Below are 16,685 nucleotides of genomic sequence, written 5' to 3'. Positions count from 1 at the left end.
GGAGATCTTCCTTACCATCTCTGATGCAATGCTGAGTGCCATTCCAGACATTTGATAACTATCAAATTAGTGGCACTGCCCTCATGAACACCATGCATGGACTGGGCCAAGTACCTGAGAGTTTGACGCTCACCACCTAACATGACGATTCTGATCACAGCACAGCTATATATTACCTGAAAGGAGGGGTTGTTACATGTGATAGCGCCCACAGAGTACGCTAAGAAACTACAAAATCATCACTTGAGCATTGGGGTTCCCCCATCATCAATGCGTCTGTATCGTTTCACATTAAGATGTTATTAGTGGATATGACGATCTCTCCTACTTTCCTCCGGGGACTAGATAATGCTTTATGGATATATTAATCCTTTTGATTTTGGCATATATTATAACATGATGGGTGCATGGCATTCAACAATGGTTCTTGCTTGCTGAGACGCTGCAAATAAAAAGATAAATAAATCCACATAGGATGTGTCCATTTTGAGAGTTCATCTCTGGCCTGGCCATGTTCTTTGTTCTCTGGGAAATGGTGGGTTTGGGTATTAGCATGCATGAAATTTTTTCTTTTTTTCTTTCTTTACTCTTCTTTCTGTTTTCTTTTTGTTTGTTTGTTTTAATAATTGCAGAGATGCTTAAATTTCTGGCAGGTAATGGGACAGATGGGAATGTACTAATTCTGAGATTTCCATCAGGTAACAACCAGAGTATCTAACATTGTATCCACGATGGCATACAAATTACTTGACAGACGCATCCCAATGCTCGTCCCGTTGCCAAAAGCTAATATACCATTTTTAAAGAACAAAATTAGGTCCAAGTTGTGTTGATTTTATGTCATGCAGAGACCTGCCAAACTCCACTGGATGTATTTTTTTTTCCTCTGTTCTACTCTGTGCTATTTTTGTTGTCACTTTGGGCTTGTTGTTATATGAGTCTGATATGTGTTGAATTTCACTGTTCACTGAAATACTGTGTGACAGGAAGCAAGTAAGGAACTGGTGAGTAAAAAGATCTTCATATTAACCTATGCTACGTGCCTTCCAGGTGGATTTTGATGATAAGCCTGACTCCTTGTTCTTCAGTGATGGGCAGCGAAGAATTGACTTTGTTTTGGTATATGAAGATGAAAGTAAAAAAGTTACTCATAAGAGAAGGGATCATAAAAAGCAAAAGGTAAGTTATTTTCCATATAAATCTGAATCATTAGTTGAGTGTTAGAGCAGTGGGCAGAAAGGACCTAGAATGACAAGTGCATTGCCCTGTCCTCAGGATACTCTTGGAAGCTGGGAGACTGAAGCCCATCACACAGAGCAGGGAACAGGGGTGAGGTCAAGGCAGTAGGTTGCTGTGTAAATGGGCAGAGCACTGCACATCGTGTCAGTGTGTGCTAGGTGACCTCAGAGCATCCTCCAGGGAGGGAACCCTTCGGGAGATGTGAGCAGAAGAATGCTGCTATCAATCAGGATCCCCGTTAGAATTAGTCACCAAGATCTTCAGATTAGAGCATTTTCTGTATCTACAGGGATTGAATTAGGCCCCTAGTGGACTCTGGTATTAGAGTCAGGGTATTCAGGGGAACCCTTTGAAGGAGGCAGCGGACCAGGTACTCCAGATCACAGTTGGGAACATAGCTGCTGACATTCTGCCCAATAAAGTACCTAAGAAGTCATTTATGGGAAATAATTGTACATCAATTTGCCACCAGAATTTCTCATGGTGCCACTCCTTCCCTTGACACTTCAACAACTTGGCCATCCCTAGGGACCTTGCAAAAAATTTCTGACACAGTCAGTGACTGCTTGATGCTCCTTAGCAACTATGAACAACAATCATAGCTTATTGTTTAACTATTATTTTTTAATTGTCTCAGTAGGTCTGTCAGTGGACTTCATTCACTATGGCACCCAGATCCATAAAATCAAGCTCAGCCATACCACTGAGCTAGTTTAATTATGAACTGCTGAAAAATATCCATCCACAGGACTGTAGTCCCCTTGGCATCTGTGCTCTCCCACCCACCCACTTCCTTCTCCAGTTGAACAGCTCTGCATGTTCTAGCAGCAGCCTCTGGTAGAGACAGGCGGGGACAAAGATACCACTGAAAGCAGCTCATATACAAATAATGGTTTGCAGTTAGAAAAGAGTCGGAGTAAAAAGGCCTGTAGCTAGGTCGGTTGATATTCATTACACAGTGTTGTCATTGGCATTAACCAGGCAACATAAGGAATGTCGTTAGTAGGACTTGAGAGAGTCCTGCGGTGGGTGGATGTTGCATTACACATGATCAGAGGATCAGCAATAAAAATTAATTGAAAGAGGTAATTAGAAACAAGAAGCTGTCCCTTTGGAAACAATTATTTTTATCAATTAGCATTTTACATTTATTTTTTTAATATTTGGCCATTGCCCAAATGTACTTAAAAATATAATGAGTGTCTTTTCCAAATAGTAATAGAAATTAAATGTGAGCAATGAAGTAATATTTTTAGTGCAGTGTTAATGCTATGAGATGGTGGGTAATGTGCTAGGTGCTTACAAAAAGAGTTTACTTTCAAAGGTCTTGGTCCTACAAAGATCTGCAGCCACATGGAATCTATGGTGTGTTGAGGAAGAGGAGTCTACCTACACACAACAAATGTGAGAACGAGGGTGTATTAGACTAACGATCAGATAAAGTGAAGAAGGTCCTCATGGTCTTGGTGGGGAGCAAGCTGAGCAAGAGCCAGCTGTGTGTCCTGGCAGCAAAGGTGGCCGACAAAGGCTGTATGGACAGAAGTACGGCCAGGAGATTAGGGCACGTGCCTGGGGTGACATGGATGTGTCAGAAGGAAGCTGGAAACAGTGGTGATAGCAGTTCTCAGAGCCAGGATTCCCACGGACAGGGAGAGTCCCATGGGGGCAGTGTGGAAGGCAGGGGCAAGGATTTTGATACTGGCAGTACATACAGAACCAAAAGGGCAGTAGAAAGCATAGAAAGAGACAAGGATGAAGACGTGGCAGTTACAGAGGACTTCCAAGGACAAGAACAAAGGTTACATGTATGCTGACACTGAGCTGGAGAACTGATGAAAAAATCCAAAGCTGACCACGAAACAGACAAAACATTGCACATAGGGGGAAGTACCAGAGGGCACTGAGAGGTGGAAAAGGAGAAGGGAAAGGGAGGATTTTGTTCAATGAGTCCATCACATAAGTAGAAACAGGTCACCTGGTCATAACCAAACGCCTGTGATGCAGCTCAGAAATATTGGTTCCCTCCCTCTAGTTCCTCACGGACAGGTGTCATCAGTTGAGAAATGCATTTCCTTTGTCTATTGTTGCAGGAGCAATCTTTTAAAATGCGAATAGAGGTAAGCTTTCTAACTTTTTAGGACGGGATAGGTGCAGGTCAGCTCCAAGCACACGAGCGCTTTAGTCACCTCAAAGACAGAGAGGTGCTTAGTCCCGCTGGAGATCACTTGCTATGCTGGTGGAGGAAGCTGTGTGTGCTGCAAACCTTCATTCCCTAAGCAAATGCTGCCCAGACATTGGCAGCACTGGTAACATTTTTCTTCCTGTACCTTCTCCCAGGTAGGGTGCAAGACTCTGCCTTGGGACCTACCTCACACTCATACTAGGAGAGAAACTGAGAAGTAACAAAGAAATAAATGTGAATAATCCATCTGAAAAGAAGAAACAAAACACATATACCTTATGTCTGAGAAAATTACGTTTATGGTACGGTTTTGCATCCTTGGAATTCCAGGGAGACAATTAACATTTTGGCCCACCACAGTTCCCAGAAAGGTGTGGGGATGATGCTGCCCAAGATACATACAGGCTTTGTCAGTGTTGGCGTAAAACCTAGTTGATAGCTTGTCTTTACTGACACCATTGTTTATTTGGTTATATTTTTTTCTTAACTTCTACCCTTGTGATGATATACAAGATACCAAGATGAGGACAATTGCCGTTTACTATCAGCTTTAAATACTGCATATGCCATTGTCTGTCTCTGATCAATGATGAACTGAAAATGCCAAATTTTATAAGCAGTATCTTGTATAATTCAAGGTGCTTTAAGCCTGAATATGTTACTTGCCATCCCACTCCTCCTTTGACTCCCCTGACAATTTTATAGTGCTATTATCCAGAGGTTTATTGTCCACAGAATTTGGAAACTCCAGCTTATTAAAGAATAGCAGATCCAGTGAAGTCTGTTCTCACAGGGTGAAATCCTCATCTCACTGAGGTCAGCAGCAAGGTCTCCACCGGCCACGTGCAAAGTTACACGTCTGTGAAAGGTAGAGACCAGGAGCGTAGTCGCTGGGCCAAATTCTGTCTGACGTGCACTGCACCCCACCTGATTGCATGATGTGAAAGTTGGGGCAGAATTTTGCCTGTTAATGGACATTTGTAGATCTACATTTCTAAAGTGAAAAGTTTTGGGTGCTGCACTGGGCGGTTTTGTATGGTACTGGGAGCAGAGGACTCCCCAAACGCTTACTGAATACAGTCGGAACAATTTGAAAATCAGTCCTGAACCTTGGTATCCTATTTACTGGATTCAGAGAAACAGGGCACAGACCCATTTATTCTTCTGCAGCAAGAGAAGAATCGGATCCTGGGACCATCATTATATTTGATTTGAATGGTTTTCTGTCCTTTTTCAAAGAATTGTATGAGTATGACTGAGAAAATGGCACAACATTAATTTTTATTAATCATCAGCAGTATTTTTAGGAAAACATTTCAGATGGCAGAAGGAAATAACTTCATGAAAAACATGGGGATGATTTGGATAGAAGGAACAAAAATATGGGATTCTGAAGCCCTTGGAGATGCACAGTGGTGCTGTGCTTCCCTCATTTTCATGTGTTCCTGAAATCTGGTTTAAAGCAGGCAAAGTCAAACTAATGAAAGTACATCCTCATGCAAGTTTCTAACATAATTTACCGATTCAAAAGTTAGCAGATAAGGTCCATATATGCAACTCAATTTGAACTCCAAACCTTTTTAAGTTGGTATACAATTAAATTTGCAAGCACTAGCAAAAAAATCAAACTGTCAGGAGCAGATTCCAGAAACTGTATCTTGCAAGCAATTGAAATTCCTGCCCAAAGCATGTTTTTTAAATCTACAATTTATATACCCTATTTGTCAGGATAGGTTACCATCAGAATAGAAATTAAGTATTACCAGTCTTTCCAAGAACACTCCAAAATGCCAGTTTCATCTGTTAGGGTCCTCGAGGAACTCATTGTTGAAAGTTAAAGGGTCAGCGCCAGAAAGACGAATTCAAAATAAATCGATGCAGAATGTAAGTACGGTGTTACAGAGAACTTCAGCAGAGCGAGAGAAGTTTGTCTTCATAAATAAACAAGGAACAGTTGCTGCCTCTAGACTTGTTTAGTTTAGATAACCAACAACAAAAAAAAGCTTGGATAACTTTTCAAAACCTAATTGTACTTCTCCCGCTGTTTAGCATGTGTCATACCGGCGGTGAGAGAACAATACTTGGGTTTACAGAAAGAAGGGTACCTCAGTGCCATTTTATGCGGCGATTTGAGTCAGTAGAGGATGGTAGGCTCTACGTGCCTGCGGTGTGCTCAGCTGACCTACCCAGGAAGTCTGATAACAAGGACGAAAGGGACCTTTGAAACTGGGAGGAGGAGGTCAACCACACCTGCCCAGGTCTCTGCTGGATGGATGGGTTTTGAAGCAGGAACTGACTGAAATAAAATCTCTGTTCCTGAGGCAACGCCAAACCCAAATTTTACTTCTTTGCCTAATGGTTGGAAGGAAGGATGAAAGAAGGATGGGAAGACAAATGGAAGGAGAGAGTTATTCTGAAGTTACTGCGTACATTCATAGGACCAGAAATGGTGACCAGCAGGGTGACTAGAAGACACTGTTGAGAGCAGGGCTAGACTGCCAACTGTATTGCCAGTTCTGTGTGGTCATGAATCAGGTTTCAGAAAATCATGAGGCTGGCTTAAAATCAGTGGGTATCTCAGCAAATATGTATTTGGAGTCCTTTGGGTTTACTTTTTTTGTGTCAGCCTTTATAGCGTATTCGGCTTCACATTTTTATTATTGTCTTCAAACATAAGAGAAAGAAGCTTACAGAAGCAGAGCTTCTCAATCAATTGATTTCCTGATGCTGACAGCTGGGACTTTCAGAAAATGTTCCAAATACCATCAAAGAAACCATGAGAGTTGGCAGCTAATATTGACTCAGTGACCCTCTCCACTCCCTTTAGCTGATTTCCATGGGGGAGGCTTTGGGCCCCATGCTCTTTCTCTTGTTGACTGCAATTTATCTGTTGCCTATCAGGTAAGGCAGAGGTGGCTCTTCAAGCACTCCTTCCTTGTTAGGATTTTTCCCCTGAAGCCACACAGATACTGTTGTGGGGAACTCTTCTCTTTGCCCAAAAGAAACTAAACAAAGACATGAGTTGGCATTCTGTCACTGTAACCAAAGCAAGCGCTCACTACCATCTCCAAAACACAGAGAAAAAACTGCTAGTGGTCTGCTACCAATTTCCAGACCCACAATCTTGTTAGTCTTTCAACTTGGCAAGACAATCACCAGACGTTGAAAGCATTATGGTGAAAAAGCAGCTCCCAGGAGCTAACCCTGCTACATGCCTGTAATACTTGGCATTTACTTACACTATGCTTTCACTTTCCTAAGATTGTATATGATTATGCATCCCATAGTGTCTTAGTCTATTGGCTAGCCATTCAGTCATCAAAATCTATGTCAGATTTAGACCTGCAGCATTACCATGGTTACATTATTATTATTATAACTTAGCCTTGAAGATAGCTGAGGAAAACGACAGATACTAAAATAAACTTTGGACAGTCTCCACCTTCCAGCCTAATAAGCTATTATATCTTTATGCCGTATTCCCCAGTCAATGCAAAACCACTATAGAGTCCTCTGGGTAAAAGTCTAGTTCCTCCATAGATCATCATAAGCACAATTCAATCATTTATGTAAAATAGCAAAGCTCCTAATTAGCAAAGGCTCTCAGGGGCTTTGTTTCTCACTACTTGCATTAAAGCAGTATTAAAAACCTTAATATTGTCAACATTCCGCTAAGATTTTGAGGGAAAAATTAATTTGGGGAACTCCTTGCCATAATAAATTATTAAAGCAATCTGAATGGTAAGATTAAAAGACAAAAGGTATTAGTCTTCTACAAATGAGAATTGCCCTGCATCCATCTTTGTGCTATTTAGGTAGAAATGGAACAGGTATTTAGCCCTCTGCCTTTTTTATTTGCTGAAAGAAAGCAGAATTCAGGTTGAAATATTTTCACGATTCAGTATAACTCACCTTACAAAGAACCAAGTGAATATGGAAGTAGCAAAGAGGTAGGATGAAATGGCAGAAGAGTTAATAGTGGAGCAGCAAACATCTCCTGTGTTGGGTACTACATATATTAATGATCTGGTAAGGGGAGTGAGTTACGATATAACAAAAATTGCAGAGGAAATCATTATGTAGTTTGCTTAGAAGCCAAGATGACTGTAAAACTTTAGCTCTGAAGGAGAATGGAGAGCATTATCACCTATGAAATGCTGAAAAATGCAAGAAAGTATGATACTGCAAGGAAAAAATTCATTGACATTCATGATTCTAAGTTAGTGCTGTTAGTACAAGGAGGAGACTTATTTAGATGTCACAGGAGACAGACATATTAAATGCCCTCTTCAAGATACAGCTACCATCAGAATTCTAGATAATAGAATGTATTAAATATATACAATATATTATAATTGTGCATATTATATATATACAATATTATATACATAATGAAAATATAAAGAGCATTATACTGTCACCAATAAACAAGTAGATTAATGGGCCATGGAGAGAGAGCTCCATGAAGATTGCTTTCATAGTTTGGGATTGTGTTTTTATCCTGAGGAAAGAGAGGAATAAGGAGAAATGTGCTAAGTATTCATGAAAGAAGAAAACATTTGGCTTTTCTTGTCCCTAACTTGAGAAGAAGGTGATATTCATTGGAATAAAAAGGCAGAAAACCCAAAACAGGTTAAAAGAAATAATTTTTCTGATAAAAGAAATACCTTTTAACAACATACGAAATTAGCCCATCATGACTATGCAGGTGCTGGAGTTAAGCACTAACAAATATAAACAGAGTGGGCTGTGTATATTATTCAGTTTTATAATTATTAATTCCAAGACTTGATAGAGTCTTGGAAAAAATTGTGGGTTTTGCTTTGGGGACTTACAACAGTCTTTAAACATTAAAGAACTGGAGGAAACTTATGTGGAGATACAACTGACCTGTTCCCGTGGAACTCCTGAAGATTTTTGCCCTTTTCCTGAAGCGTCTGTTTTTCCCCTAGAGTGGGTGGGTCTTGGGTCTGGTCCTGAAGAGCAGTTCCTATGTACCTATCAACGTTCCTAAGATTTTAACTAAAGGGTCATTCACTGCCTCTGGTCCTTCACAGTAGCAACAAGACTGGATCTTAAGCACAGATGTTAAGACAGTTTGGCTATAGAGGACCAAGTGACAGAAACCATTGAACCATTCTTTTAGAAATTCAAAGTTCCTGTAGTGATAGGCACCGATCACATAAGCACAGGGCCTGTACACCACCAAAAAATTGGCCAGTGGCATGAAAGCCATCTGGGAGCAAGAAAGCAGTATCACCAAGTCACTCTGAGAACCCGGCTGCGTGCCCAGCCCTATCCTGGTTCAGGCATAAAGCCATCAGTCCTGAGTGTGTTAATGTCATCTCCTTCTGGCTAACTGCTCACAGAAGCCTTCCCCCGGCCCCAGCTGCCTAGAGGTGTTCCCCCCTTACCCATGCTGGTATTTTGACATGCAATCTGTAGGCCGGGGAGAGCTGGCTAGCCTTGACTTACATAAACAAATAGCTCATTGGGGAACTATCCAGTTGATGCAGATAGCTTTTAAATTGGATTACTTCACATGAAGTTTCAAAATTTCTTATCAATCCCTTATGGAGTTGTATATTTGGTATTTTGAGGGGAGAGGGGCTGCTTGTCTCTGTGTGTTTTTGGAGGGGAGGTCATGTATGTGGAGAAGAAAACTCAAGATTGCAAAAACATGTCAGATGGTTTTTTTTTGCAACTCACTTTTGCAACTCACAGCCTGCCAAGTGCTGGTACTGTGAAGTGAAATTAAAATGATCCATTAATTTCATCTTTACTGAGGGAAACTTGTCATGTCCTTCTGAGGACAGTGAATGCTCCTAGAATAGCACCATCGACTCTACAAGTGCTACAGCTCTCAGCTTCTCCTGTTGGGGATGCTCAGCCATGGACTAAAATGTAGTACAGTTTGAACCATGGTGTGAACTCATACGGTTACTGGGAAAGAGGAATAAAGCTACAGAGTGCTGGAAGGAAAGTGGGATGGAAAGCCCCAGAGATGAAGAGTACTTTCTAAAGTGCATATTAATGCAGGGAGAGAGGCTGCCTTCAGTAGTTCAATTAGTGACTAAAGGTGAAGGAGATGACAAGTTTCAGGGGTAGTTGCTCTCCGAATTCAAAATTTGGGGCACATTTTTACCTCTATAGTGTACCGGAAACTTAATAGGGTGAATTCTCCACAACTGCATTTGAGGGCAATATTTCTCATCAGACAGAAAAAAACCCTGATCTGGATTAGTAGGTAAGACTGTATCTATCACCACAGTAGCTGTGAAGTGGGTTATAGAGATAACGACCTAGTGATTCTTCATTTTGGGAGGCAATGTCATTCTTCCATAATGCATATTTGTGAAATTTGGAACAGAAGTTTTACGATGTTCAATACCTTTTAACAGAGGAAGAGACAAGTGTATGAATCAAACCTGATAAACAACGGCTTGCAGCTTGAAGCAACGAGATCGGTGAGTGCTCTTGGTGTGAATGGCTGTGTGGGAGAGCAAAGCTGCCCCGTGGGAATAAGGAAACTGGATATATGAATTCACTGTAACATTTCTCTCCGCTCAGGAGCAAAAGGCTCACCTCTTTTCTGCCAGTAGTGTCTTTTAAACTTTGTGCCTGTTCCTTCCTCTGCAAAATAAAAGATGGGAAGCTGGGAGATTACATAGGTCATGTTTGCTCAGCACTCAGAAGACAAAAATTACTGGTTACACTCCAAGGAGAGTATATCCTCCACCTATTCCGGCCGTGGAGGACCTGTAGGAAGCCAGCGGGTGCCTGGGGCAGAATGCCTCTGCCAGAAGAGCAGCGCAGGGGTCCCGCACGTGACCCCGCTCCTGGCGAGGCCTGGCACCGTGCGAGTGGTTGTAACTACCACGCTTTGTACGTTCTGGGCTGCGCTGTCGCCTGCAGGCAGTTCAAGAGTGCTGTGGTAACGCACACCAGCTGCCGGAGCTGCTGTCTCTTGCAGGGAGGGCTACAGCCCCTCCGAGACCCTTCCTTCCTGCCCCGCAGGGCTGCAGTGCTGCCTCCGGGTCTCCCCGTCCAGGACAACCACTTCCAGTCTAAATTTGTTGTTGATTGGTCATCTGTAGTCAGCTCCAGAAGACATCTCTTTGCCCCTTCCTCCCAAATCGTGCTCAGAATCCATGGCATCACGGTGTTTATTTGACTTCTGCAGTGACAGCAGCACCCTGCTGCACGTCCAAGCTTGCAGTCTGGCTCTTCACGTTCATAAGAAAGTAAACCCTTGCTGGAATTCTGACATGGACCTGTTGCTGTACTTAAATTTTGAAGTTTTTCAATAATTCTGCCATGATCATGACTGAAAAACTTTGGAAACTGTAAGTTCCTCCAGGCTGATCAGATACCTGACCTACCGTCCTGAGCCAATGAGCTACGTAATGTAATTAATTTCACGTGGCTGAGACTCACCGATACAAGAAGTCAACAGAAGGTCCCGATGTATAGACAGGAGACAAGAGTGGTTGTCAGTGTTCCTGCTGCATACCGGTGCTAGTTTGGGCGTGCAACTGGGAGCAAATGTGCCCCGGGCTGTTTTCCTTAGCAGTCTCAGCTGATTCCCCTTTCTCTGTCCCCATCCTCCCTACAAAGCTGGAATTGCGGTTGCCCAGGAACACCCATGGGTGCCTAGCCTGCTTCCATCAAGTCACATCACCCTGGGGTTGGTTGTACTTGAGCTACTGGGGAGCCACTGGCAACTCCAAAGCCACAGCTGCCTTCCAGGCTACAAGTACAAACACTCCTAATTAACCTGTATGGGGGAAGCGTTGTTAAACTTCAATTGCTTTGTAAGATACTTTGCAGAGGTGTAAACATTAAGCATTAAGGGAAGGTTTAGCTGTCTTTTTTTATACGCCTTTCTCTCCTGAGAGATTCCACCTCATGTCAGTGCCTTTACAGAAGCTAGTGATGTATTTGCTAAGATGGACAACAAATGCAACTTTGAATAGGTCATCTATGAGCTGTGAAGAGAAAGAAAACTCTGCATAGTTTAAGAAGTGTTATGAAAAAAACTTTGCTTTCATTTTCTCACATATTTTTAATATTCTTTCATTTTAGGTTTTGGATGAAAAACTTATTTTTGTGAAAGTGCATGCACCTTGGGAAGTGCTGTGCACGTACGCCGAGGTTATGCACATCAAATTGCCTCTGCAACCCAGTGACCTGAAGACCCGAGACTCAGCTTTCAACTGGTTTAGCAGCCTCTTCAGAGTGGATGAAAATATCATCAAACCCGAGCAAGAATTTTTCACTGCCCCTTTTCAAAAGGAATATTTGTCCAACTTTTACGTTCAAGACAAAGACACATTTTTCAATCCTGCAACTAGAAGTCGAATTGTAAATCCATGAAGTATTTCTAGAATTTAATCTTAAAAAGAAAAGATTCCTTTAATCAAATTGGTGCAGTTACTTTCATGAAAGCATCCTGAAAAATTAGAAATATTTGGGATGCAATAGTCCTGTGTCATTTATGAAACAACCTGGACAATTCAGAAGGAAAACGTTCCATTTGTCCCATTTCTGTTCCACCTGAATTTAAAGGGGGATTTGAATGGTTCATATACCCTGTGCAATTAATTTTGTCTGCTCCGCTTTACCCTTCCCTAACTGGATTATATGCTGAAACAGGTGTAGCTGTGTATAATTATTTTCATGTTGCCAGAGACATAAAAATATTTTATAAATTTCAGGTTCATTTTATCCTGTCCCGTGTGGAATATGCAACCAAAAACAACGTGAAAAAGTTTGGCATTAACAAGTTATTGGACTCTGGAATTTACAAAGCAGCATTTCCCCTTCATGACGTAAGTCCAGCGCTTGTAACTATAATATATTTTGAAATAGATGTCTGAACTATATCTGCATTTTTTATAGCAAAACATACAAGCACGAGTGATTGCCTTACTCCTTGACTGGTTATTATATCCACATAGTAGAACAGGACATAGTTTGAATGAAGATACTTTCTTCCAAAAAGAAGAAACAGTTGGTTAAAAATGTAGCTCCGTACCTGAAAAATAATACATTTCATTTAGGAGGTGTTAACCTTGTGTTCTCCGGGAGATGTAGTTCAGTAAAGTGCCTGGCCTGAGTGACAGTTCCCAGGACGCACTGTATCATCAATTCTAAATCAATTTTACTATTGACCCTTTTTTGGTATTCAGTTTTTCAGTATTAAAATTCCCATCAAGTATCAACCATTGTTAATGAAGGTGTAGACTACAAATCTCATCTTAGGATGCGTGACAGTCTCACACAGTGAGAAACATTCCCACAGTTCCCAAACATTGCGACATACGTGCGGGGACACTCGCCTTTCTGCAGGAAGGCTCTGTCCAGCCAGTCCAACACCTCACGGGTGATGTCAGAGTCACCTGAACCAAAGCTTAACTAAGGTGAATTTCACCTTGCAATAATAAGAAATCCAGCTTTTGTAGCTACACTTCTAAAGCTTTTTATTTTTAAAGTATAACATTTCAAGAAGCGAGTTATCTGAAAATTGTTTCGTATACAAAGGCTAGTTATAGCACAGAAAAATAAAAGTAAGGAGAAAAAAAATCAGATTTCAGAGTATGTGACTAAGGAAAAACTCGATGTGAGGCCACAGATGGGGTACAACAAGCAATGAGGACTTACTGTAAGCCGAGGGCTAATTTTCTGCATTATATACCCACACCCCATACCTCCTGCCCATCAGAGCCACCATTCTGTGTCTCAGGTGGAGAAGACGTTGAGAACATGGGAGGTCAGGAATGGTAACTACTTCAGATATTTGGACTCAACTTATTCAGGAGGCCCGCAAGTATTTCAAGGAAATCTTTAAGGCAGAATCAAGACAAATCATGTTTCTTTTAAGTAACCCAAAGCTTCACAGGATAGAATCAATATGATTCACAACTATCCATTTTTAAGGTTTCCTTTCAAAGATTTAAAACCTGCCTTGCAGGCTGTTTTTATCATGGCTTGGGAAATTTGGACTCAGTATGCCCAGTAATTAATTACTGACTTTTTATACGATAAAAATATATATCACAGCTACTCTGAAAATCAAAAGCAGCCTATAGAGTCTACTGGCCTTGTTGCATCACAGATATAGGATGGAAAATTCCACCACAAAAAAAGAAAGCTTTATTGAAATAGGTTTGCAAATACCCTAGTAAAAAACTCAAGGATTATCTCCATGTGAACTCTCTTTTAAATTTTAAACAGAGACTACGAGCCCTGGATTTATCCCTCAGACTTTCCAGCCTCCATTCCAGCACAATATTATTATGAAGCAAAGCATGTTAGCACGTTAAAGCTACTTAAAATCCATTTTAAATCAGTCCTGTTCTCTAATTAGAACGGATCCTTTCCTATTTTCTATTCCTAAGTGCCAAGATGCTGACATGTGCTTAGATTCAAGTTCACGATGAGTCTCTTCTCACGATGTTATTTCCAGCTCACATATGTAAGGCTTTTGCTTTAGCATTCGGTGCCTTTCTGACAACCTTCTATTCTGAATCCTGGTGTGCTTCCAGAGCTGCCTTCCTGCTCCTTTCCCTGGCTGGCAGTGAGACTGGGCCAAAAGGCTGTTCTAGGATCTGGCTTCATGGCTTAGGGTCTGCGGAGACGAGAGCTGGTCCATGCTGCTTACATTAACAGTATCTCCTTCCCACGCTCTTTCTGTTTTGCAGTCTAGTTTTAGGCACCTCTCAGCTGATCCTGTCTGCCCAAGTGAACGATATCTTCTCTACAGAGAATGGGCTCATCCTAAAAATATTTTCAAACTACAACCCCTGGATTTCATCAGGTTGGTGTGACCGGGGATGGACTAATGCAGAGGGAACTAGGAATTTACTTAACAGGTCTGGTTTTGGGGGTGTCAAAGATACACAGCTCAGTTCTGAGGGCAGGTACATACACCCCAATCAGCTCATGCATGGGAACATATTTTGAGCTTGGTTTCACGATAAGCCAATTCATGAAAAGGGAACGGCTTAAAATTTTTCTCTACAAGATACAATCTTTCTCTCTTTTTCCTTTTTCTTTCCCCTTCCTATCCTATTATAAAAGCATAAAAGTGGTGATAGAAATACCCAGCTGTAATACTTCTGCAGTCTCAAAGTTCAAACCAGAGGAATATGACAATAGGAGTTGGCACAAAATGTCTGAAATGAAGAGCCATTTGAAAGAGAAATGTGAATTTACTTGCCTTTCAGAAAAAAACCTTTCCCCTCCACAGGAAATACTATGGAGAGAAAATTGGAATCTACTTTGCTTGGCTGGGCTTTTACACTAATATGCTGATCGTGGCTGCGGTTGTAGGAGTTGGCTGTTTCCTATACGGATGCCTGACAAAGGACAACTGCACATGGAGGTACTTGACCAGGCCTATTTTATTATCATGTGCAATTTTGAGCAGTCCCCTACAGAGGGGGACAATATGGGGTTTGCAAGGCACTGCATAATAAAAGAGGCAAAATGAAAGGACCCAAGAAGAACAATGGTTATGGATTTGAAGGTAAAGGCATAAAATGTGAGCTAGAGGAGTAATGGATGTCCATGGACCATTACAGCAGTAGACATTTGAGAGTTTGTTATTTCTGCATTTTCTTTATATTTCTTTACATTTTGCACTAGATTCACCACACCTAGTGTAGAAACACAAATAAAAGAGTAACAGTCAGAAGTCAATACAAATTGCTGTAACACATCATTTTCACTGTGGTAATCCTTAAAGGAGATATCCAAAGACCTTGATAACATCCCCAAAGTTTCTTTCCTCTATTTTGAGAGAAGAAAACAGGAAGAACAACAACACAGGGGGCTTCAGCTGCCCAAGATGTGTTGGGAGGAGAGGCATAGCCATGACACAGATTCCATCACCAGAACATGACAAAATTCAACCATGGCACAACAACCCAGGAAAAAACACATGGGTCATTGTGCCAAATCCTCTACAGGCCATCACACTGCATACCCCCTTCAGGAAGGGTTGTTCATCTTTATAAAACATGCTGAAGGACTGTTCCAGAGCTCCACTCCTGTGGCCAATTTATATTCATTTAGCCTTATGCCAGTATTATCATTCAGTCAAATAGTTCATCTCCTTCCCTGGTGTTTACTCCACTGGTGTATTTATAGAAAACAATTACATCACCTTTCAGCCACCACCATGCTAGATTAGATAAGCCAAAACTCTTTTGCTATCTCTTAGGAGACAAATCTGCCATTCCTTGAATCAGCATGTGAGATCTTTGAAGAGCTGTTTTATTTTTAATGTGAGCTGTTTTGAGAATTACCCCCATGTAAAAGGGATGGAAATTATTTTTCCCCCATGTCATCCATTTTTGAGATGAGGACTAAGAATGGAAATGGGGACGGGTTTCCAGGGCAGGAACTCTTGAGAGCACACCACTGGTAGATTTTTTTCTCAATTCCCTGAGATTATTGCACTGTTCTCATGTGCAAAAAAAAAAAAAAAAGACTGAAGGACTTAACATTGCTGAGTGATTGACTAGTTTTGTTTTTAGCCAAGAAGTATGTGATCCCAACATAGGAGGCAATATCATAATGTGCCCTCAGTGTGATAAAGTATGTACCTACTGGAACCTCACCATCACCTGTGAATCGTCCAAGGTAACTACGTTTACAGCTTATAGACATGCTACTGAACTTTAGTTGCACTTTCTGTAGTACTAAATATAAAACAAAGTTGTTCCTCCACCAATGGCCTGCAGAATTGCGAGAACTGTGCAAATAGTTGTTCTTTTTGATACAGTGGCTGAACTTTGAAAAGTGAAAGCAACAACAATAATTGTTCCACTCTGATATAAGATGAAAAAAAATCGTGGTTTTTATTTCACATAGTCCCCAAATATTTCATACAGGACTAAATTTTTGATGATTTTTGGTTAATCAAAATTGAAGCTCTATGGTTTCATTTTGGGGTACTTCTTCCTTTGGAGGGAAAAAGAAGAAAACTCACATGCAATTATTAAATCAGTAGCTCCGAATCCATTTTGCTAAGGAAATGTTTAAAGCATGTTTTGACATTTCTAAATTCTGCCCCCTCCCTCCCCAAAGAAGTTATCTGTATCCATGCCTTGAATTTGACCCATGTTGTCAAGGAGATGGGTACGTGGAGAGGCTGATGTTGGCTATGACAGAAGCTGTGACACAGCAGTGTCCTGCTCTGAGTTCCTGTCTAGAGGAACCTGCCTGACTTTCTCCGCTAACTTCTCTCACTAGGCTA

General features: G+C 41.2%; 1 protein-coding gene across 1 annotated transcript in view; it reads left to right on the top strand.

Annotated features, from left to right (window-relative positions):
- The first annotated feature begins 1,032 nt into the window (after positions 1 to 1,032).
- Positions 1,033 to 16,685, top strand: part of ANO6 (anoctamin 6) — a 37,023-nt gene continuing 21,370 nt past the window's right edge. Inside the window, exons 1-7 of the mRNA XM_010291127.1 lie at positions 1,033 to 1,179; positions 9,823 to 9,888; positions 11,507 to 11,785; positions 12,139 to 12,252; positions 14,125 to 14,240; positions 14,673 to 14,807; positions 15,964 to 16,069. Of these exons, the coding sequence (XP_010289429.1) occupies positions 1,033 to 1,179; positions 9,823 to 9,888; positions 11,507 to 11,785; positions 12,139 to 12,252; positions 14,125 to 14,240; positions 14,673 to 14,807; positions 15,964 to 16,069 (963 nt within the window). The remainder of the gene's footprint in view (positions 1,180 to 9,822; positions 9,889 to 11,506; positions 11,786 to 12,138; positions 12,253 to 14,124; positions 14,241 to 14,672; positions 14,808 to 15,963; positions 16,070 to 16,685) is intronic.

Source organism: Phaethon lepturus, unplaced genomic scaffold (assembly GCF_000687285.1).
Source record: "Phaethon lepturus isolate BGI_N335 unplaced genomic scaffold, ASM68728v1 scaffold9117, whole genome shotgun sequence".
NCBI lineage: Eukaryota > Metazoa > Chordata > Aves > Phaethontiformes > Phaethontidae > Phaethon > Phaethon lepturus.
This window is presented reverse-complemented; position numbering and strand designations above follow the sequence as displayed.